Source organism: Antechinus flavipes, chromosome 4, assembly GCF_016432865.1.
Source record: "Antechinus flavipes isolate AdamAnt ecotype Samford, QLD, Australia chromosome 4, AdamAnt_v2, whole genome shotgun sequence".
Taxonomy (NCBI): domain Eukaryota; kingdom Metazoa; phylum Chordata; class Mammalia; order Dasyuromorphia; family Dasyuridae; genus Antechinus; species Antechinus flavipes.
Genome location: NC_067401.1, coordinates 111,932,756 through 111,957,078, shown reverse-complemented (window position 1 = coordinate 111,957,078; position 24,323 = coordinate 111,932,756). Strand labels below are relative to the sequence as shown.

At 36.8% G+C, this 24,323-nt stretch overlaps 1 protein-coding gene across 1 annotated transcript in view; it reads left to right on the top strand.

The window, feature by feature from the left end:
- The first annotated feature begins 9,455 nt into the window (after nt 1–9,455).
- The window catches only part of IL6R (interleukin 6 receptor), a 59,372-nt gene continuing 44,504 nt past the window's right edge, over nt 9,456–24,323 (top strand). The window contains exon 1 of the mRNA XM_051993937.1: nt 9,456–9,999. Within this exon, the coding sequence (XP_051849897.1) occupies nt 9,915–9,999 (85 nt within the window). The 5' untranslated portion in view covers nt 9,456–9,914. The remainder of the gene's footprint in view (nt 10,000–24,323) is intronic.

Here is a 24,323-nt window from a genome sequence, read left to right as displayed (position 1 = left end):
CTCTGGGGCTTGTTTTCCTCATATTGGACAAGATAATCCCTAAAGTCCCTTCTAGTTCTAATTTTGATCTATGTAGTGCTACTAACAAAGAATGGAAGCAGGACAGGGCTGCTTTTCTATTAGTAAATTTATCATGCCAATAGATAAATGAATGGATAAATGGATTGTACAAGTATTCTCATCTTACAAATGAAGAAATTGGAGAGACCATTGTTTGCTTGAGGTAACACTACAAAGGAAGTTTCAGGATCTTCTGTCTATCATCAGCATCATAAAAATTATTAAGCATTTATTATGTGCTATGACCTAGGGATACAAAGAGAGGCAAAAATATGTGTCCTGCCCTCAAGGAGTTTACCTTCTAAAGGAAGAGACAACCAGCAAACAGATATACATACAAAATATGGTCCTTCCAGACTGATTGATCGATTGATTTAGATTTTTTTTTTGACTAGGTAAAAGAGAAGATTTTTTTTTTTTTTTGCTGCAATTGCTACCTAGCTTTAATCATTGAGTGGGTGCCCCACTGAGATCTATTGAAGACCTTAGCTTAAAAAGACCAAGGTCTTTCATTGCCTCCAGGACTATCTCTAGTCCTCCTGATCTATATCTGACCACTGGACCCAGATACTTCTGGAGGCAAAGTGAGACAGGTGATCTTGCACAATTCTTCTTTACTGATGGGGTTGGGGATTAATTCCTAGTTTGAAATAAACATGACAAATTCACAATAGCAATTCTCTTTGGCAAAAAATAGATTTATTTAGGGGAAGAGGTTATAGACAACATGAAGGGATATAATAGACACCAGAAATGGTAAATATGAATTAGATTTGGGAGAACATCTAGTTGGATTAACCAGAATTAGCTAGAGTTAGGAGAAAGATGGCATTAGAGGGAAGGCATATGAGGAGGGAGGGAGTCCTAAAGTGGGCTTAGTCCTTAAAAGAACTTAGCAACGATCTTCATGATAACCAGATCTTTTATGGAGGAAATGCAGCATTGGGGATTTCTCAGGGAGACCAGAAAAATAAAGGAAGAAATTCAGAGGGAAGGTCAAAGAGAGAGGAAATGCCAGGGAGCTCAAAGGTAGGGGGATTCAAGGAGCCAGATGGAATTCACCTTGTGGACCAGGTCCCAGATCTGTCTAAAGATATACTGCTAATCAATATTTCAAAAGGTTGTTTAACCCGGAGGTCAGGGGATGAGTAATGGGGGTTGATAAAGAGATCCTTACATTCAGAATAGTCTGGGAATTATCTGACAAAAGAATTATTTGATAATAGCTTCTTCCTGATAGGTAAGTCACATGTGTGAGACCAATCTCCAAGTTGTGTCTTTGACACATTGTGAATATGACACCTTTTCTATTAGATCCTTGAGGGCAGAAACTGTCCTTTGTCATCTTGGTATGGCCAGAAACTAGTGCAATGCCTGGAATGCAGTAGGTGTTTAATAAGTGTTTGATTGTGTGTCTGATTATATCTGACTCACAATAGAATGAAAATAAGAACCAAATAAGTTCAAGATATAAAATGATCAGATGTCAGAAGCATCACACATGTGGGACATATGGGACATGTAGGATATAGGAGAGAAGCTGGAATGACCTATATAATATTCACAGGTTAGAATTGTTCATTTTTAAATTAAAAAATATTTTAACATAATATTAAAATAAATTTTTATTATTTTTTTTTACATTATTTGTAATTCCCAATGTATCCTTTACTCTCTCCATCTAAAATAACCATTCCTCTGACAAAGAATTTTTCATATACTTTTGCATTTGGCCAATTGTACTTTTAAAGGAGTTGTTTTGTGTGGATTCTTTTTTCCCATTTAGCTATCTCTATTTTTTAGGGAGTTGTTTTCTTCAGTCATTTTCTGTGCTTCCTTTTCCAAGGTGTTGACTTTCCCCCAAAACTCTCATAACACTCCTGCATTGCTTTTTTTTTTTGTGAATGAAACTTTTATTTACACAGTGTATCTAGCAGAAGATATATAAGTTCTTATACAATTATTTTCCAAAAATGTGCAAGTAAATATAATTTTATTTATAAACCAAAGCACATTAAAATTAATGGACTTCAGCTAATTCTCATTCTGTAGTGTGCTCAATACAAATGGTATACACCTATTTTAAAATATACAGAAAAGTATAAACTACATCAATCTGTATTGCAAGCATTAATTTCATGGCACTCCATCACCATTATAAAATTCCTGTAATCCAATATGTATACTTAATGCAAAATTCTATAAGAATTTTGTGTGATCTGTATGTGTTGGAACACTTTTCAGATACAGCAGCTATGTTATGATTAATTATTAATAAAAAGAATGTTTATAAAAATATTCTTTACAGGATTAAAAAAGTATTAAAAGAAATCAAATTTGTGATTACTACCAAACCAATAATTTTGGTTTCAGATTTTAAAAGGATTGTTGCTTATTAGTATATTCAACAACAACAATCTATTGCTGGTAGTATGATTTCATTTTCAAATTCATATTGGACATACTATGAATGCAGTTAGGATTAAAATGAAAATTATTCTTCTAAATTAGTCATAAAGTAATATCTCATAATGAAAACTATAAAATATACAATATTTTAAATTGGCTTTTCTGAAAAAAGTGATCTTAAGAAAAATATTTAGACTTTTGCAGCAAAATTTGACAGTGCATGTTCATTCCCTACTTAAGACTTTATTAATTTTCATATTGTTTTAATAATAATGGCTCAGCAATAATAAAGCAATGTTTAATGTATAATTTATATGATTCATTGTATTCCAATAATTAGCTTTTGAGCACTTGCTCTTAAAGAGAAAGATAGCTGAGCTAAATGAATGCTCTCATTTCTTTTCCTCCTTTTTCTTCTATCTCTCATTTTAGATTCTTTTGAACTCTTCCAAAAAAGTACTCTGAACTAGAGACCAATTACTATCCCTCTTTGAGGCTTCATTTGCAGGCCTTTTGCATTTGCTGGGGTTTGGTGTAGTATCTCTCTGCGGTCAGAGTTCTTTTTGCTTTTTTGCTCATTTTAAAAGTTTGAGGTCTGCTCTTAGAGTACAGGGGAGATTGTCCCAGCCTTCTTCTGCAGGGCAACAAGGACTACTTACTGATTGTGCTGGTGCTGGTGCTGCATGCTTACCCACTGCACTGAGTGGCCTGACTAAGCCCGCCTGTTATGCTTGGGTTCAGAGGCTCACAATTTGCCTTCTGTGGGTGCATTGAAGGTCTTACAGCTATTCTGCTGATCTGGCCTTTTGAACCAGGACAGGGTAACCAATGCTGCTGTATTTTGGCTAAGAGTCTCCTTTTTGTATCTCTTCTTTGGGGCCATGATTTTTTTTTTTAAATTATAATTTTGAAACATTTAGGTTTTTTGTACTTGTTCTCTCCTTTTACACTATTGTAGTTGTGGTCTATATTGTTTTCCTTTTTTTTTTCTTACTTCACTTTGCATCAGTTCAGATATCTTCCCTGTATTCTTCTCTATATTAATCACAATGATCATTTTTTACAGTACAGTACTATTTCCAGTAGTAATCAGTTGCTTTCTTATACCACAACTTATTCTTCACTCAATAGGCATCTACTCTTTTTCTTGTTCTTTGCTACTACAAATATATATATATATATATATATATATATATATATATATAATTTACATCATTTATGTTATTTATTGTTATATATAATTTATATTAAACACATAACAATAAAATAAATAAATAATACATATGAATGTATTATTTATATTAAATTGTGTTATTGACGGGAGGTTAGAAATATTAGGCAGAATTAGGAGAAGGGTTGAGATCCCTCAGAGTTCTAAATACTATTATCTAATTGTCTTAAGGGTCAGAAGTCTTCTACATGTGGTGTGGAATCAGAATTCCTTTACCATCTTACTCTTCTATTTATGTATCTAGTTCTTCGTACATAGTAAGCACTTAAAAAGTGCTTTATTCTGCCACTCATTCAAATTAGAAAAAGCAGGTGAAACTAAAGATTAAGTGGAAATGTCTAGAAAGAAAGAGGAGCAAGTATAAAATTCCCTTTGAGAGGCACTATGGCATAGTGGAAAATGGGTGGACCAGATGTCAGGAGGTTCTAGTTCTGACCCTGGCATTCACTAGCTTTATGAATGGCTGCATTAATAGACTGTACTAGGTGATATCTTAAGTCCCTTCCAATTCCATGATTTGGGACTTTGGGCAGAACCATAGCATAGCATGGCACCCAGGGCAAAATCAGTTTGATGGGGAAGTTCAGGCAGGTGATGGGTTTATTCCAGTTATGCATAGTTGCCTAGGCAACAGCCAAGGGAAGGCAAAGAAGAGGGGAGTTGGTATGAAGTTGGTATGTTGAGCACAATCTACCCTGGCGAAGTGCAATTGAGCTGAAAGGTGGTAGAGGGGATGGGTGGGTGGTAGAGAGAAAAAAAGGGTGAGATCCTCATGGTATCATGCCTTTGGAACCAACAGAGATTACAATGAGGCAGAAATCTGATTTCACTTAAGCATGTTGGTGCCCTAGAACAAAGCCCAGATCACCCTGCCCTAGTTATGACTTCTTTTGAGCATCAGTTTTCTCATCTGTAAAAGAGATATTTCAACTTATATTCTATGATTTTTTTCTGTTTCTAATGTAAACATTATAAGTGGTTTTATTAAGAAAATTTGCCTGTTACTAAGAAAGAGGGATCAGTTTTTAGGATAATTAATAATAAAGATGAAAGGGAGTGCTATTATTTGTGGCACTCCCTTACTCTTGTTACATAACTGACCCAATTTCTTTCTAATAGTACAAGTCCTAACTGATGTTTTTGATGCCACTTCTTGAATAAAAGTCATCACTAATAAATAACATGCTAACAATTTCCCTATTACTTTGGGGCAAGGTAAATTGTAATGTGTGCTGATAAATGTTTAATAACCTGCTTTCTGAAAAAAAAAAACTTTCAGAAAAATCTGCATTATTAACATTTTCTCCATCACTTTCTTAAGTTTAGATATGCAACAAAACAGTAAATCAAGCCTAGGTTTTTAATAGCAATTGTCAATTTTCAAAGTATAAATGTTCTAACCAAAAATTTAATTAGCAGTTATGAACTAATTTGAGCTATCTCCAGAAATCTACTACTTTTGGGTCAAAACATCTGCAGAACATCTGCAATGTTGATTCTTCTGATGTTATGTTCCATCATTTTACAGTCAATCTATGAACTTTTGATTATTTGCTCTGGAAAATATTGGCATACATATAAGTTATACTTATTATTGATGGGTCTCAAAATTGAGCCTCCTAATTGTAGGTGTGGCCTCCACGTACCAATAGTAGGACTAGACTGCTGAATCTTTGATCCTACATTTTGTAATTTATTTTATAACTTATTATTTATATCATTTTATAGCAATATTAATTAATAATATTAATAAACTCATCTCTGTTTTACAGTTGAGGAAATTGAGACAAGCAGAATGTCTTGCTTAGAGTTACAGAGCTACTAAGTGTCTGAGGTTGGATTTGAACTTCAGCTCTTCCTAACTCCATGTTCAGTGCCTTATCCTTTCCATGATCTGAAAAGTCCATGTAAAAATTTTTAGTCCTCCCTTCACACCAAGGAAGAAGTCTAAATGGCAATATATATTGATATTTTATAGCACAATAATATGTCTTTTGCATTTCTGAGTTTGTGAACATTTTCTGTGTTGTCTCCTGGCCTCAGAGTATAGTCTACAGCTTTGACAAAACTCCCACTAAATTCCCACTTATTTTCTTAACACTGACTAGTGATATATTGAAAACATGATGGGGAAGGCTTGTGAAGACTTGTGAAAGAGATCACATTACATTCATGGATTGATACCCTGAAGCCACAGTTTAGAATTGCCTTTATTCCAGGAAGTGTGGAATAGTGGGAAGAGCTCTATGTCTGGAGTCAGAACTTTTGCATCCTGCTCTCTTACTCACAAGTTGTGTGACCTTGGGCAAATAACTTCAGTTCTTTCCTGAAGATTTCTCAGATATCAAGTAAGATGATTATTATGACTAGGTGATCTTTGAGGTCTCTTTCACCCCAGTGTTCTGTGTTTTCTAGTTTCTTCCATCACTTGCATTCTATGATTTGAAGTTTCTAAAATTCTATGTTCTAAAGTCCCTTTGAGGGTTTGGCTTCTATGAGCTCAGTAATTGCTTTCAATTTAATAGTTTCTGGAGACAATCTTAAAGCCTAATCTTAAAAAAACTGATAATAATCATAAATAATGAATAATTTAATAAATGTCAAAAAGCCAGAGTAAAATTTGAACATGAAACAATTTTTAACAGGATAGAATCAACTTAACAAGCCAGCAAAAACTTACTTTTTTGTACTATGTCTTTTTCCAGGTCTATCAGTTACTTCTGTAGAGTCTATACTTGAAAATAAATTCCCTAATATTTCACCTTAGTTTAAAATGGTAACTGCTATCAGTTCATTCCCTTGCATAGTTCTTTGTTCTCTCTGGGCCTATGATGTTGGTTTGTGAAATTCACATTCATCCATCTTGGAAACATTCCTTAGCTCACTTTTCTATAGGAATCTCAATTTATATTTTCTGAGTTAGAAAAGTAGAATTTTTTCATTTGACAGTCAATGACAATGCACTGGAAGCAGATGGCAGTTTATTGCATCAGAGGACCTAGATAGACCTTGAGAGCAACTCAAGGGCCAAATTTAGTTTAAAACCTTCATTTTACAAATCAGGAAACAGAAGCTCAGTGAGGGCCATAAAAGACTTGTCTGACATCATGTATGTATAGTTAGAATTTCAACCTTGGTCCTTTGATTCCAAATTCTGTTTTTCCACCAGACGACACTGCTTTTCAAGTCAGCAAGTCAAGAAGTATTTGTTTATTGTGCCGGCCTTCTGTTTATTATTTCCAACTTATCTTGCTTAGACATAATTGTTTGTATGTTTTTCTTTCCTCCCCATTAGGGAGTTCCTTATGAAAAGGGAATACTGTCTTTTGCCTTCTTTGTATACCCAATCTTTAGTGCAGTATTTCCATACAGTGGGCACTTGCTAGTGGGCTCAAAGACTAGTAAGCAGGAGTGTTCTGGTAAATGTTTAATGACTAGCTCTCTGGAAATAAATGTGTGTGTGTGTGTGTGTATAGGAAACACTTTGAATTTTAATCTGTAATTTTAGCATTTTCTTTATCACTTTGTCTAGACAATCAACAGAAAAGCAAGCTCTGATTCTTTAGCTTTTGCTGATTTCTGAAGTGTAAATGCTTATGCCAAAAATTTAAATGAATTTTCTTAAGATGTTTTGAAGTGATTCCAACAAATTCTTTTATAAAGTTATTATTTTTTTTTGTTGTTAAGGGCTGGAACTTTGAAACAAGGATTCTTACAAGGTGTTAAGTCAGTGGAATTGATAATATAATGGTTATCTAGTTTAGCATGGTGATTTCTTAGTACTTAATATAGTTCTACAAGTTTCAACCTATGATGATGTAATTATAATAGAGTATATAACAGCCAGCAGGGACTGAGAGACAGATTCATTCACTTCATCTCACATCACCATGGCGACTGGCCTGGCCTCCTGCACTTCCCCCACTAAGACCAAGGTGGATCTGAAAGACTCCCCAGAAAGGTGCTGGAACCCAGACAAGGAGATAATAAAGAATTTGGATTTTAACACCTGGCTATTCTTGAGGTGATTACTCTACCGAAACAAAGGCTGGTCCAGAGACCTCCAGAAAACCAACAAGAACATTACATTTTTTATTTACAAAACATATGCATGGGTAATTTTCCAACATTGACCTTCTGTTCCAACTTTTCCCCTCCTTCCCTTTACCTCCTCCCCTAGATGGCAGGTTGTCCAATACATGTTAAATGTATTAAAATATATGTTAAATTCAATATATGTATACATATTGATACAGTTATCTTGTTCCAGAAAATTCTTGAAAGTGCCTGTTATGTGCCAGCAACTATGCTATTTGTTTTTCATCACCCCAATAGAGCACAGGATTGCTTTACCATCAAGTTTTTTGATTTTGCAATTTAAAGATTCTAGCAGTGAAAAGAATACAGTTAACTTCTTCAGCATCTACATCAACTTTGTATACTTATAAAATAAAAATCTAGTATGACATCTACTGTAACATTCACCAGTGGCAAAAGTTATTTTTACTGATTGAAAGAAACGAAGCATGTGAAGTGCAGTAGAAAAATCACTGGCCCTAGAGGTAAAGGGCTTGGGTTCAAGTCTCCTACCCTGTCACTTATTACCTTTATTTTGAGCAAAACATTTCATATTTTCTCAGCTTTGGGTTCTTTAATCTGCCAAAGTAGGGGTTGAATGAGATGATCCCTAAACTCTGAATCTATCATCCCATGGGGATCTTGGCTTTCACAAACATATCAGCCACAATACTATACTTGGCTGTACTCAATACTTACATCTGTAAATCTGGGATAGAATAATTGCATCATCTACTTCACCGGTGAAGAAAGTAATTTGCAAACTATAAAGGGTAGTTATTAATATGGGTGCCTGAGCCAGGAAACATTGGGCCTAAGGAGCTGATGACTGATAGGGAGGAAGAAGAGGGTGCCTTCCTTAAGCTCCATGCCTGCTCTATTTTCTCTGTTCAGCTACTTTCCTAAAAGGGATTCCGAGAGTAGTATTCCCCTTAGAAGAAGAGAGGAGGGCTTGATTTTTTTCAGATTTTGTTCAAAATCAGAGCTGAGGGTAACCTCCTAAGCAAAGCACTGGATTCTAAGAGTTGGCACCTGCTGACTCTGGTGTCAGGAAGAGAATTCAAATACTACCTAAGAAACTTAACTCTAGGCAAGTCATTTAAAGTGTGTGCCTCAGTTATCTCAGCTGTAAAATGGGATAATAATAGCATTTCCCAGAACAATAGGAGGATAAAACGAGATATTTGTAAAGCACTTTACAAGTACTATACCGAGTGTTTCCCAAAAGTCAGCTTAACACCCTTTTTAAATGGGTCTGAGTTAGCTTTCAGGTGTCTAAATACTAGTTATTATTAATGAGGAAGAACTGACTTCAAGTCCCAACTGTACCATTTACTTACTCTAAGGTCCCTAGCAAGTCATCGAATCTCTCCGAACCTCAGTTTTCTTGTCTGTAATAATACCGCCTTCCCCCTCAACTGTGTTGCTGAAAAGGAATCAGCCTATGACAGCTCAGAGCGCGCCAGAAACAAAAATTCTCCTGTCTCCGCCTTGCTCAGGTGTGGAACGTTTTTCTGGAATCCCCCCCTCACGTCTCCCCTCTTGCCCCGGCTGTTGCTCAATCGGCCCCCGATTTCACAATCGCACATGGGGACAGCCTCTGCAGAGCTGAGTTCCTCAAATGTTTTCCTGTGTTTGCCAGGACTGTTCACTACTCTGAGTCATATATAAGTGGGAAGTGGAGCTGAGACAGTCAGAGCTGGCTGAGAGTGAACAAGAGAGGGGGTGAGAGAGGGAGCCCGGAGTCCGGGTGCTTCCTTGCTCACTCGCTCGCTCCCTGCCCCTGCCCGGGCTTGAGCTGCAGACGCAGGCGGGGAGAGGAGCGCCGGGCCGGCCGAGCCGAATCGCGGGCGCGGAGCTAGCGGGGTCAGCTGGGGAGCGGAGCGGAGAGGGCGCGGAGCCGGCTGGGGAGCAAAGAAGGGCACAGAGACCTCTAAGGAGCGGAGAGAGCGTAGAACCGGCTGGGGAGAAGTCAGAGGCTGGAAAGCCGAGAAGGGCTCGGAGCCGGCCGGGGAGCACAGCGCTCCCCGGGATAGGGACGGGGAGTGAACTTGACCGGACGAGTGGACCCTGGGAGAAGTGAGACCACTCAGAGGCAGCTCCCACTAGGGAATGGTGTATTAAAAGAGGAGGAAACATGCTGTCTGTCACCCCAGTGCTCCTCTCCGTCCTGTTCTTGGCTCTTGGGCATGGACTGTTCCCAGAAGGCTGCCCCAGACTGGGTAAGCTGTTTTCTTTCTTGAAAACCCGGGGTTTGTGAGACGGGAACAAAGGGTGTTGACCCTGGGGGCACAGAAAAACAAACCAACAAATAAAAAAAGACGGGCTGAAGGACCACACTGGCGCTCCTTGTTCTCGCCAAACCCTAGCAAGCTCCATCTAGTTTCCTAGAACACCTGGGTCTCTGAATTTCTTATCAAACATTGTTCTCACTAATTTTCTTATCTATAAAATGAAAGAAAGGTGTTGTCCTCCGAGGTACCCTTCTAACTCTGACGTTTGGTAGTGATTGATGCCGGGCCAGTCCCTAGTGAACCTGGGAAGGGACATCTACCTGCCTTTGCCACGTAGTTGGGGTATCATAGGCAAGACCCTTAAACCTCCCGGCCACTCTCTAAAATTGTCCATCTGTACAAATGGAGAGAGCTTCCATCTTGGAAGTTTTCCATATCGATCAAATCATAAATCTTATTCTCCCTCTCCCCCCCCAAAAAAATCAATGACATAAAAATACATTCCGATGATTTTGCAAGGAATGAGCCCATGGTTTTGATATTTCCTGTGCTCCTTCAGTAGCTGTTCTCTTGTGTCAGGTTTCTCTGCACCTGCTCCATGTGACTTGATTTGATCTCTGACACCCAGGAATATTACTACAATATCCTTATTCTTTATGATACTTTTAACACCTGGGGCGTTGCCCCCTCCCCCATTTGCTCAGAGGGAAAAGTTTGAGTTAGCTTTCAGGTGTCCCAAATGCAAAGATGCTTGAAAAGTGGGCAGGGCTATTTCCTCAAACCTGTCTTAACGCTTCTCCCTTCCCGAGAGCTGTTCCTGAACTGCTTCCCGCAGCCCTCTGGGCTATAAAGATGACTCCTTCCTGAATGTGAGGTTGACTGACATCGTCAGTACTGAGTCACTGATCCATTCCACGTTTTCTCCAGCACTCCCCTCCACCCAGTCCTGACAAGTCTAGAGTTTATCTTTTTGAGAACCTAATACCAAGACATGGAGATCACCAAGTGGGGATAGTCCATGCCCAGCTGGAGCTGGCAAACCCTAGCCCCACCTCTCCAACCTTTCCTTCCTTTTAAGGGTCAAGAGGGAGATACTGTGTCTGACAGTATTCACTTGCTGGTTGGTGGTGATATTTCCACTAATATTAAAGCCTTGGCTGGATGCCCAGAGCTGGCATACATAGCATGTATCAGTTTCTCTTTGACCTGTAGTAACAGCACCTCCAGAGGTTTATTTTTGGATTCATCTGTGAGAATATCTACAGGGCAACAGGTTTGTTTCTTGCTGGTTCTTTCTCCATCCCCCCTGGATGGTTGGCCCCAAGGGACCCCATTCTCACTGTGTCAAATACTCTCCCCAGTCAAGTCTCTGGCCTCTAGGAAGGCAGCATGAGCCAGGTGTGTGCCTTTCTCTTTTCTGGTTTCTTTCCCAAGAAGCGGATGTGATTGTTGCTTTGCTATTATCGGAGGAAGAAGGTCAGAGTAGTGGTCCTGACAGCCTGGCAGTGGCTCTCTTCTAGATCTTTGTAGACTGACAATACAGCAAGGCACTATAATGTGAAAGAAGACAAACGGAGAGAGGTGGAGGATACTGGCCCAGAACTGCAAGTCACCCATGATCAATTGAGGACTTAGAAAGATAGAGGAATGGACAAAGAGTAGATGATCCCAGGCTGATGATGTGGGTACCAGCCAGGATAAGTGGGGGTAAGGAGGTAGAAATAACAGGGAGAAAATCCAGGATGGTGCAGCTAGGGCAGGTGGAAATTTACAAGACTGCAAATGTTATTCCTAATTGTACCTTAACTAAGGGGAACTAGTGGGGAAGACCCTGTGACCAGCTTGTATTTTAGGCAGTCTTTTTCTCCATGCAGCAATGTTGGACAAACAAAATCTGGAGGAAGTGCCAGTTTGCTTAACATCATAGGAAAATGCAGAGAAGCAGAAAACATTCAGGACCCAAGATACACACACACACACACACACACACACACACACACACACACACACACACTCCCACAAGCCTGAGAGCAAAAATAGAACAATGAGAAACTGTAAGATAAATGGATCAAATGAGTTATATGTTTAATTTCAGAGAATGAGTAGGTGAGGGTATAGAAATTAGAGTTACCCTTGGGGAAATACCAACAGAGGCATATGATCTAGTAGAACAAAAATATATGATTGGGAGTCAGTATCTGAATTCTTACCTCTCTAGGCTTCAGATCTGTAAAATAAAATGGCATTCTTTTTTTTTTCTTGCAATTCTGGCAGAAAGAGTGGTAAACTTGGAATCAAGAGATCTGGGTTAAATAACTTTTATTTATGGGCAAGTCACTTTCTTCAATGAACCTCAGTTTCACCATCTGTAAAATGGAGATAATAAAAATCTCACTACCTACCTCATACAATCATTGTGAGGAAAGCACTTTCTTTTCTAAAATCTCCATGTAAAATGCCAACTTTTCTTATGATGAGTTTTCCTTCCTCTCATAACTTTATTTTTTGTTGTTTTTTTATATTCTTTAGCCAAAGTTTTTTTATTATAGCTTTTTATTTACAAGATATATGCATAGGTAATTTTTCAGCATCAACAGTTGCAAATCCTTTTGTTCCAACTTTTTCCCTCCTTCCCCCAACCCCTTCCCCCAAATGGCAGGTTGACCAATACATATTAAATATGTTAAAATATAAGTTAAATACAATATATGTATACATGTCCAAACAGTTATTTTGCTGTATAAAAAGAGTCAGACTTTGAAATAGTGTACAATTAGCCTGTGAAGGAAATCAAAAATAGAAGGAAGGAGGACAAAAATAGAGGGATTGGGAATTCTATGTAGTGGTTCATAGTGATTTCCCAGAGTTCTTTTGCTGGGTGTAGCTGATTCAGTTCATTAATGCTCTATTGTTGAAGAGGGCCACGTCCATCAGAATTGATCATCATATAGTATTGTTGTTGAAGTATATAATGATCTTCTGGTCCTGATCATTTCACTCAGCATCAGTTCATGTAAGTCTCGCCAGGCCTTTCTGAAATCATCCTGCTGGTCATTTCTTACCAAACAATAATACTCCATAACATTCATATGCCACAATTTATTCAGCCATTCTCCACTTGATGGGCTGCCACTCAGTTTCCAGTTTATGGCCACTACAAAGAGACCTGCCACAAACATTCGTGCACATACAGGTCCCTTTCCCTTTAAGATTTCTTTGGGATATAAGCCCAGTAGTAACACTGCTGAGTCAAAGGGTATGCACAGTTTGATCCCCTCATAACTTTAAATATGCAATGTATCTTAAAAGTTTCTTTAGCCTTTGATTTTCCTTTTATTACAATCTCCTTCAGCCTCATACTTCTCAATCTCATTCCTACTCACAACTAATAAGATCCATAGAAAGACTTAGTAGCTATGTATGGAGTGTGATTTTAGGGACTAGTTAGATTTTCTTACCTCCCAAAAGTCTCTCTCTCACTCAGTTTGGTTTTCTGATTGATACCTGATGTCTAAAGTTAGACATTCAATTCTTTGGCTTAAAAAGTTAATATGATGTAAAGACTCTTAAAGGATGCCTTTATTTATTTCAAATCAGACCTTTGATTTCATTAGTAAAAGGAGCTTCTCCAAAAGGATTTTCTTTCCCTCTGTAGTTTGTCTTAGCTGGCTGAATCAGAGAGGTAAATAGTTTGTCAAGGGGCACATAGCCAATATGTGACTTAAATTCTTATTTGTCTCAGTTTTCTCATCTGTAAAATCGGGATAATAATAGTGATAATAGTAGCTACTTCCCAGAGTTGTTGTGCAATAAAAAGTGATATTTGTAAAGTGATTTGCAAACTTTAAAGTGCTCTCTAAATGATAGCTATTGTTATTATATTGGCTGGTCTGGAACTGGGACCCAGGTCTTTAGGATGCTGCATAGCTTTCTAGCTACTGTGACATTCAGACCTTCTCACCATCATTGACACGATGTGGCAAAACAAGCTGCTGGTTGGTCTGCTCATTCTTTAACTTGAAAATTTCATTTTTTTGTAAAGTAAATACTCAAGGTATCCATTGATTATGTAATATATACATTGTCTAAGTGCTTTACTTTTTTTTTTTTGGTGGAAGAGGGTAAGGCAAGTTGCATCTTGACCTTTTCATAGCATGGTGTGGGGGAAAGAAGCTAGTTTTAGAAACTAAGGTTCAATTGTTGGCTCTAAAATAGCAAAAATTTATAATAACAATAATAGCTAATATTTATATTGTGCCTCCTATATCCTAAGCACTGTGCTAAGCACTTTACAAATAATAATGATAGCTAGCATATATATATATAATACATATTATATATATAATATCTACTATAGACATTGAGTTAAACACTTTAATAATATCTTATTATTATTGTCAAGTAATGATAGCTAGCATATATATATATAAATATATATGTATATACACACACACATATAGAGAGAGAGCCTATTATGTTTTAAGCATTCTGCTAAGCACTTTACAAATATCTCATTTGATAACAACAATAATAATAGCTAGCATTTATATAGTGTCTACTATGTGCTAGGCACTATACTAATACTTTATAAATATTATCTCATCTGATAATAATAACTACCATTTATTATGCCTATAATATACTAGGCACTGTGCTAAACACTTGACAAGTTACAGATAATATTTGTAAATATTATTTTTGAGAATAAAATAAAAGAGAAAAAATAAAAGTGCCTACTATGTTCTAGGCACTGTGCTAAGCACTTTACAAATATCTCATTTGATAATAATAATAGCTACCAATTTTAGTCTACTATCTAGTAGGCATTATGCTAAATACTTTGCATATATCTCATTTGATAAGGATAATCATAATAATATAGTACTTACTAAGTACTAGGCACTGTGCTAAGCACATTGCAAATATCTTATCTGATGATAATAATAATAATAGATAGCATATATATAGTACCTACTATGTGCCAAGCACTGTGTAAAGTGCTTTATTTAATTTGATTCTCCCAACAACCCTGAGAGGGAGGTACTATTATTTTCATTATCTTCATTTTGTACATGAGGAAACAGATGGAATGATTAACCAAAGATCACATAGCGTCTAAGTGTCTGAGACTGGATTGGAACTTGGGCTGCTCTTCCACCAGGCTGAATTGTACCATCACCTAGCTGCCTTTTCTCCCATTGTTTCCATTGCCTCTTTCCTTAGTTGTGTGATCATGGATAAATCATGTAACCCCAAATCACATAGGTCTCTTTAGTTTCTTCTGTAAAATGAGGGGGATTGTGGGACCTTGTGGGACCTTCCTTGTAGGAAGGTCAACAGCAACCTTCCTAGCTCTAAATCCTATAAAACCCTCTGACAATATAAGCCATTCCTTTCCTTTTTCTCAATAAAACAGCCACATGGATGACATTTTGTCCTTAAGATTTTTTTCCAGTTTAATATAAATACATACAGAAGCAAGCAAGAAGTTATAACTCTTCTCACTCTACTCTGTCCTATGTACTCTAGACTACATCTGTAGTATGTTGTTCTACCCTAGGAAGCATACTGATAAGTTGAAGGAGGGAGAACAATCAAGATGGTGAAGACTCTGGAGTTCATTTCATTTGAGGATGGACTAAAGGAACTAAGGATGTTTAGCCTGGAGAAGAGTCTTAGAGGAAATATAATAACAGTCTTCAAACATCTAAAAGGCTGTCACATAGAAGAGAGTTAAACTTGTTCCACTTAGCCCCAAAGGGAAGATCTGAGAAATGCTTGGAATTTGCAAAGAGAGAAATTTGGACTTGATTATGGAAATTCTTCCTAATTTAGAGTAATCCAAAATTGGAATAGACTTTCTTGGAAGATAATGAGTTCCCTATCACTGTATGATTAGATGAGAGATATATTACAGAAGGGATTTTTTTTAAAGTAGGAGGTGGAATTCATGAGGGGCAACTAAGTGGCATAATGGATGGAACACTGATCTTAGAAGTCTCATCTTCATGAGTTCAAATCTAGTTTTAGATACTTACTGGCAGTATCAGTCTCAGCACTTAATCCTGTTTGACTCAGTTTTCTCTTCTATAAAATGATCTAGAGGAAAATAACAAACCATTTCAATATCTTTGCCAAAAAACTTCAAAAAAGGAGTCATGAAGAGTTGGAAACAATTGAAATGATTTAGCATCAAGATGAGATGACCTCTAAAATTTTTTTTAATTCAGAAATTCTGTAAAACTACCTTCCAAGGAAACAAAGGCAGAAGATTAATCATCAAAGCCAAAGCTCCTGGGTTCCAGTCATACCTCTGGGGTTTTTCTTTGGTGGTTTACCCATTTTCATCCAACCCTTTCTTTTCAATCATAAACCCACAGATAGGTATGCCAAAGGGACCTTAGAGGTACAATGGATAGATAGCATGTAGGAGTTGAAATTAGAAAGACCTTAGTTTAAATCCTGCCCCAGACACTTAGCTGTATAACCCCCAAATTGTCTCTTAACCTCAGTCTCCTTATCTGTAAAATGGGAATAATAATAATAGCACCTACTTCACAGGACTATTGTGAGGACAAAAATTACATATTTATAAAGTGCTTTGAAAACCATGAATACTAGCTATTACTATTAGTCTTCCTACTATCATTCTTTATTCCAACCATTAATTTTATTGACTCAGGAACAAAGATTCCTAAGCAGTAAAGTAGGACAGCTAATATTTGGACCCAAGACGTCAGACTTCAAAGTCAGGGCTCATTCTTTGTGCCATGCTGCCCCACTTTAAACTCTGTACCCACATGAAGGAATTTCAAGGCATGAATTAGGGAGAATTGAGTAGATCACAGAGAATATTTGCTTCACAAAGGCTTAAAGCATTAAGCATTGAACTCAGGCTTCTTGTTGCCATTTTCCCTTGCTCTATTAACCAACCAACTAACATGATATACATGCATACGTACACTCCCCAATATCTAAATATACACCAACATATCTATCTATATACATGTCTGTATGTACATATACACACACACATTTGCATATGTATGCAATAGAAGCAATACAAAGGCTCCTTTTCTCTCTCTTTTTTTAATTTAAATTTTATTTTATTTAATAATAACTTTGTATTGACAGAATCCATGCCAGGATAATTTTTTTACAACATTATCCCTTGCACTCGCTTATGTTTTGTTTTTTCCCCTCCCTCCCTCCACCCCCCCAAGATGGCAAGCAGTCCTATATATGTTAAATATGTTGCAGTATATCCTAGATATAATACATATTTGCAGAACCGAACAGTTCTCCCGCTGCACAGGGAGAATTGGATTCAGAAGGTAAAAATAACTCGGGAAGAAAATCAAAAATGCAAATAGTTCACATTCATTTCCCAGTGTTCCTTCTTTGGGTGTAGCTGTTTCTGTCCATCATTTATCCATTGAAACTCAGTTAAGTCTCTTTGTCATAGAAATCCACTTCCATCAGAATACACCCTCATACAATATCATTGTGGAAGTGTATAATGATCTGGTTCTGCTCATCTCACTTAGCATCAGTCCATGTAGGTCTCTCCAAGAAAGGCTCCTTTTCTCAATGAACCTGAAATCTAATCAAAGAGATGAGAGTGACATATATCTAAAGCAATTCAAATTATTGCTAAAAAGCACCTTACATATATTTTCTCATTTGATTATCAAACAGTCTTATGAAGTTATTATTGTAGGAATTATTGAACTCATTTTACAGATAGGATCTGTTTACTAAAGTCCTCCTCTGACACCTACTTGGGATTTGCAAGTGACCCCCAGGGTTTTTGAAAGCTTCAAGGGTGATAGGATTTGGGACAGTCCTATCAAATTGGGAAAACTTCAGATAAAGGCTCAGGGATATCAGTCATCTTCATATCAGCCTAGAGAAGTGCAGAGTTGTTCAGCACCAGATGGTTGGCTGCCAAGTGATATGTTTCTGTGATTCTGTAAACCTAGCTTCTTTGGATTCCAAATCCCAAACTTCTTCCTCAACATCTTGATATCTTAAAGACTCTTTTGTCCACAGACCCTTCTCCTAAATCCTGGCTCTTGGAAGAAGCAGTGTGACTTACTGAAAACTATAAGAGGCATAATATAGTGGCAAGAGTACTGATTTTGGAGGTTGAGGAGCTGGGCTGGCTTATTCATTGTGTGTCTTGGGACAAGACATTTTATTTCGTTGGTCCTCAGCTTCCTCACCCAACAACGGAGGGATTGGGAGTTCTCCAAAGTCTAACCCTAACCCTAAATCTTTTCATTGTAGGAGTGATAAGATATGAGTTTGAGTCATTTCTTTGCTTAATTATTAATTGGATAACTCCCTTCACTTGGTCTTAAATTTCCTTACCTATGAAATAGGGATTCTTACTAAGGATATTGGAAGGAAAATGTTTTGCAGATCGCAAATTACCAGTGGGACCTATTACAGGCTTTTAGATTGGAAAGAACCTTAGAGGTTATCTCATCTAAGTCTGAGGAAGTTAAGTTTTTTGGTCCCAGGTTCACTCCTTATCATTTCTGGTCCAAATGGTGCTGAATTCACAACCATTTACTTTATCACTTGAGTCGATTTCCTCTTGCACTACTCCTTCTCTCTCCTTGAGTCCACCCTGGCTATTCCTTTTATCCAAAATTGCCTTTTATCTCTTCATATCTCCCCCTCTATGCTTCCTTATTCCCTTCATAGCTCACCTCTTTTTTTTTTTTAAATAGGAACTATATAGGGAAAGTTTTGAATATAGTAATACGTTTGTTTTTTTTTTAACAGCATGGGGAGCTGAGTGATGCAATGGATAGAGTACTGGGTTTGAAGTCAAATGGCAAGCCACTTCAGTATCTTTGCCAAGAAAACCCTAAATGAGGTCATGAAGAGTTAGACAGAACTGAAAACCTTGTGTTAGGTCAGTTTTAAGTTTTAATAGTGTAGCTTTAAAATTAAAGCTATACTTATGACTTTTGGAAAACTACATAACATAATGTTACATATTATAATGTGTTTTATAATTTAATATAATAAATTTGATACATTACATAATATGACAATATTATTCAGTATAATTTAATATAACATGACATTATGCAAGAGAATATAATACAATATGATATAATATAATATGACTTAATATAATACAATAGAATTGAACATAATATAACATTATACAATATAAAATACTATACAAATGTAATATAACACACCAAAATTGCCTTTTATCTCTTCACACCAAGATATATGATAAGATGATACAATATGATATAATACAATACAATATAATTTAACAATATAACATACAACATAATACAAGATACTATAACACAATGTAACATAATATATATTGGCATAGTAGATATGTATATCCATTTATGCCCTTCAGATAAGTACTCATTGTTTTCCCTAAACCATATTGGAAATCCTCATTTATATTTTTAAAAAAGAAAGCCTTTCTCTAGCCTCATTCACATTATCTCCTACTTTCTCCCAACTTTTCCTTATTGCATTATAAAGTTTGCCAAGTAATTTAAATATGTTAATCTCATTTGATCCTTAAAATTACCCTGTGAGGGAGGTGCTATTATTATTCCCCTTTTCACACAGCTTTCAAGTGTCTGATATAGCATTCAAACCTAGGATATCCTGCTTCTAAATCTTGCTTTCCATCTGCTATGTCATGATATCCCTCTCAATTTATTGTCTTTTCTAGAAGATGAATACAAAACTGAGGATCAGGAAATGGGAGCCCTAATCCCAGGTCCTTCACAAATTCACAAAGTCAGTTCCCTTTGGGCCTCAGTTTTCATAACTGTAAAACAGGGAGAGTGATATTGTACTGTATTGTCCCTTACAATTCTAATGGTGCTTCCTCATGATTATTCTGGAAAACCCCCCAATCTAAAATTTCAGTTCCTTTGTGGGGAGGTAGTTTTGATTGGGAATGAGGAAGTGGAGTACAGAGAATTCAGTGAGGAGGTGGGAAATGAGGGTAAGAGAGTCTGTCTCTGAAGACAAACTTCTCTATGGTTTTGCTGAAGGCTGGCCTTGCCCTTTCTCTTTCCATTTGTAACATTCACTCTTCAGGCTACTGGATCTTACATTTAGAGAAGCCTAGCACTATAGGCAGAAATAATGGTTCATCGGGATGGATTTAGTACAATGGGAGGGGGAGAGAGGAGGAAAAGAAAAAGGAGGAGAATGGGGAACAGGACTAGAGCTCTTACAGGATTAATTCTGCTTCCCCTCCTCACCAACGGTAATCTTGATGGTCGAAGATGTGAATTCTGCCACATATTAGCTGTGTGACTATGGACAAGTCACTTTACCTCTTTGAAATTTAATTTTCTCATCTGTAAAATAGATATAATAATGCCTCTATCTCCTATCTTACAGAGCTGTTGTGTAAACTGTAAAGTGTGACTTTTATGCTATGGTGTTCATCATCTCTCAAAAGCCCCAAGTAGGGAGTGAATCGAAGGAGGACAATTAGGATTAGGTAAGGTTGGTGTTGACAGTTGGGGGAACAGGATTTATCAGAATGGTCAGAGTTGGGATAGCAGATTTATTTTATTTCCCCCTTAAAGTCTAACTCTGTTTTGGGGGATACAGTGAAGATGTTGACTTGGAATTGAAATCAGGAGATTTGGTGTCTGGTTTCAGATTTGCCACTTCCTAATTGTGTGGTCTTGCCACTTTCCTGCAGTGTGATTCTGAGGAAAGAATGCTGTCTTTGGAATTGTAGCCCCTGGGTTTGAATCCTGACTCAGATACTTTATGATCTTGGCAGGTGGCTCCAACTCTGTAGTTCTCAGATTTTCATCTTTAAAATGATAAGATTGGATGAAGTGACCTCTAAGCCTTCTGTCTTTAAGCCTCTGAGTACATGACCCTATTAGCTTCCTCAGATTCAGTTTCTTCAACTGTAAAATAAAATGATTGTTCTATATGATATCTAAGGTTCCTTCCAGCTTTGACATTCTGTGTTCTGTTCCAACTTTAAGCTCTGAATGTGTTCTCTGCTCTCTTGACCCCTTCCTTTGCAGTTGTTTCATTGCCTCCACTTGAATAGCCCCGTGTTCCTCATTTTATCTCTTAGCTCTACCACTCTCTCAGCTTTTACCCTCTTTCCTATAAAACATTACATTTACAAAGATATTGAAATTTATAAAGGATTTTGCTCACAACCTTTGAGGTGAGTGGTATAGTATTATTATTATTATTATTGTCCTATAAGAATCATATACGGGATATAAAAGCTTAGAACAAGAAAAGGTTGGCAAGAAAAGTTAAGGACATAGATTTATATAGAACATTTATGTGTATACATATATACACACATGTAATATATATGTGTGCATATATCTACGCTAAGGACATATGTTTATATAGGACATATATGTGCATATATATGTGTGCTTATGTTTGTATATGTCCTTAGCTTTCTTTGCCAGCCTCTGCTTGTTTTAAGCTTATTTATATATGTATATACATACACACATACACATCTATATGTGTATGCACACACATACATGAGTATATGTAATATACAATTTTAGTTAATTTGAGGATGAGAAGAATATCTAAGAAGGAATAAAGACTACTTTGAATAGAATAAGATAATAGAAGATGTGATGAAGCTGCTCAGTTCTTTATTTTCCTTCCATTTTCTCTGATGCAGAAGCTCAAAAGAAATGTGAGATGCATAAATTCAGAGACATCTCCATTCCAGATGTTCAATAGACTATTTGTGCCCAACTAGTGGCAGAGCCTCCCAAGCTCATGTTGGTCTGATCAGCCAGCGTTGGACACGCTGTCCCTTTACTCCCAACCTGGTGGTGCTGTTTCAGTTTGCTTTGAGAACAAAGTACAATGACCAACTGATTTTCTCTGCTAGGGAGAGAAATCTTTATGCTGGGACCAACAAAACAAAAATGGCTGATGGGGAGCTGAGAGTCAATAAGAATCACAGAGGGCACCTGGATGCCCTTGATGAATTGAAGCTAGGAGATCCAGATGAACTGTACTCTTAGAGGATAGACTGCTGGAACTGGAGACAGAAATATTGAGCTCCAATCTTGTCTCAGATACATATTAGCTGTGTGCCTGAGCAAGTCATTTTAATCTTTATCTTTTTCAGTTTCCTTATTTGTAAAATGGATATAATAATAACATAGCTCACAGGATTGGCATGCCAATCATATAAAATAATTCATATAAAGCACTTTGCAATGTTAAAGCATTATATAATAATTATTATTATAGATAATATATGAAAATATTATTTCTGAGAGAAGCAGCAAATGTGTTTGCTGAGCCACTGTCAAGGATCTTTGAAAGATTTAGAGAATAAAGATATCTCAGAATTAGATAAGAACAATATCTTAGTTTTCAAAATATATACCTTGTAAACTACATAGATCAGGGAACTTAATTTAGATTCCTAGAAAAATTGTAGAATATATTTTTTGGGGGCTGAGGCAATTGGGGTTAAGTGACTTGCCCAGGGTCATACAGCTTGAAGTGTTAAGTGTCTGAGGCTATATATATATATATATATATATATATATATATATATATATATGATGAACTACAACATTGTAAATTAAAAGACTGCTAAAAGAAAACTGAGCTCTTGAGCCAAATTTTTGGGGAAAAAATCACATTAATAATCTTGGGGGGAAATGGTGAGATATTTTCTTTTCTCAAACCACAGATGGGGGGGCAATAAGGTCATAATGGTGTATATAACGTCAGATATAATCATTGCATCATGTGTTTTGGTTAATTGTTTTTCTCTCTTATGAAAAAACTTTGGAGTGATTTGGAATCTTTTTTTCCTTCTACTTAGTTTATTTATGTTTATATATATTGCTTTATGAATCATGTTGGGAGAGAAAAATCAGAGCAAAAGGGAAAAACCAAGGGAAAAATGCTTTATCCTATGCACTTTACTATTTTTTTTAATCAATGATTTAGATAGAGGTATAGATGGTATATTTAGCAAACTTGAAGATTCAATAGATAACTAATATGTGATATGACTCCAGGTTAAAAAAGATCGTGACAGACTAAAACATTGGGCCAGATTTAGTAGTAATTGGATTTAAAAATTCATCTTTGTATTACAAAGGTGAGGAAACTGAGGCAAACAGGGTTAAGTGACTTGCCCAGGATCATATAGCTGAAGTCAGATGAATCATGATCAGTCTGCTTGACTCCAAATCCAGTCTTCTATTGCTCTATCCATTGCATCATCTAGCTGCACCTGTTCCTACACTTTCTCTGTCTCTCTCCCCCTCATTTCCATGTAGCATGTTTTAGCTTGCATCCTCTGGAATCATGGTTGGCTTTTGTCTTGACTGATATTGAGGGACATCAATAAATTGAAAACAGTCCAGAGGGAAACAATCAGGATAGTGAAGGGCTTTAAGATCTTGTCATATGAGGACTGATGAAAGAATTAGAGACTACACAATCATTTTCTCCAAGTATTCAAAGGGTTTTCATGTGGAAAAGAGATAGTAGACTGATTCTACTCTCCCTTTCTGAGCAGAACTTGAATAATAGATGGAATTTACAAAGAATAAAATTGAAGTTTCATGTAAGAAAAAGTTTTCTAAGAAGGAAAGCTATTAGAAAGTGGATCATCTCCTAAGGATTTAGAGGTAACCCTGTACTGTAAGTCTTTAAACAAAGAATGGATAGAACTCAAAAGGGAAATTGGTCCTACCCTCTGTTCTATTGGGGAAAACAAAACATACATCACTAAATTAGTACAACGCCTCTACAAAATGAATAACAGTGTAATATGGGAGAGGGGGAAGGGTACTAACAACTGGGGAAAGCAGAATCAAGGTAGGTCTTGTGCAGGAGATATCACTTGAGTTGAGCTATAAAGGAGTTAAAGATTTCATGAAGTGGAGGTGAAGAGAGAACGCAAGCTGGTCCTAGCAAACCATCTATGGCAAGACCACAGAGAAGGGAAGCAGAATATCATGAACAGAATATACAGCAAATAGTCCAGGTTATCTGGAATATAGAATGTATCACAAGTAATACATAGATAGAAGATAGATAGAAGTCAGTCTGTAAAGGCTTTAAATGCTAAACAAGCAAATGTGTATTGTATCTTGGTGATAAAAGGGAGCCATTAGAGCTTCTTGAGCAGGAGAGTGATGAGTTCAAACGTGTTTTAGGAATACCAGTCTGGCAATGATGTGGAGGATGAATTAGACATGGGAGATGCTTGACATAGGTCTCTTTCCAGCTCTGAGTTTAGCATGCCAAAGTACTTGACT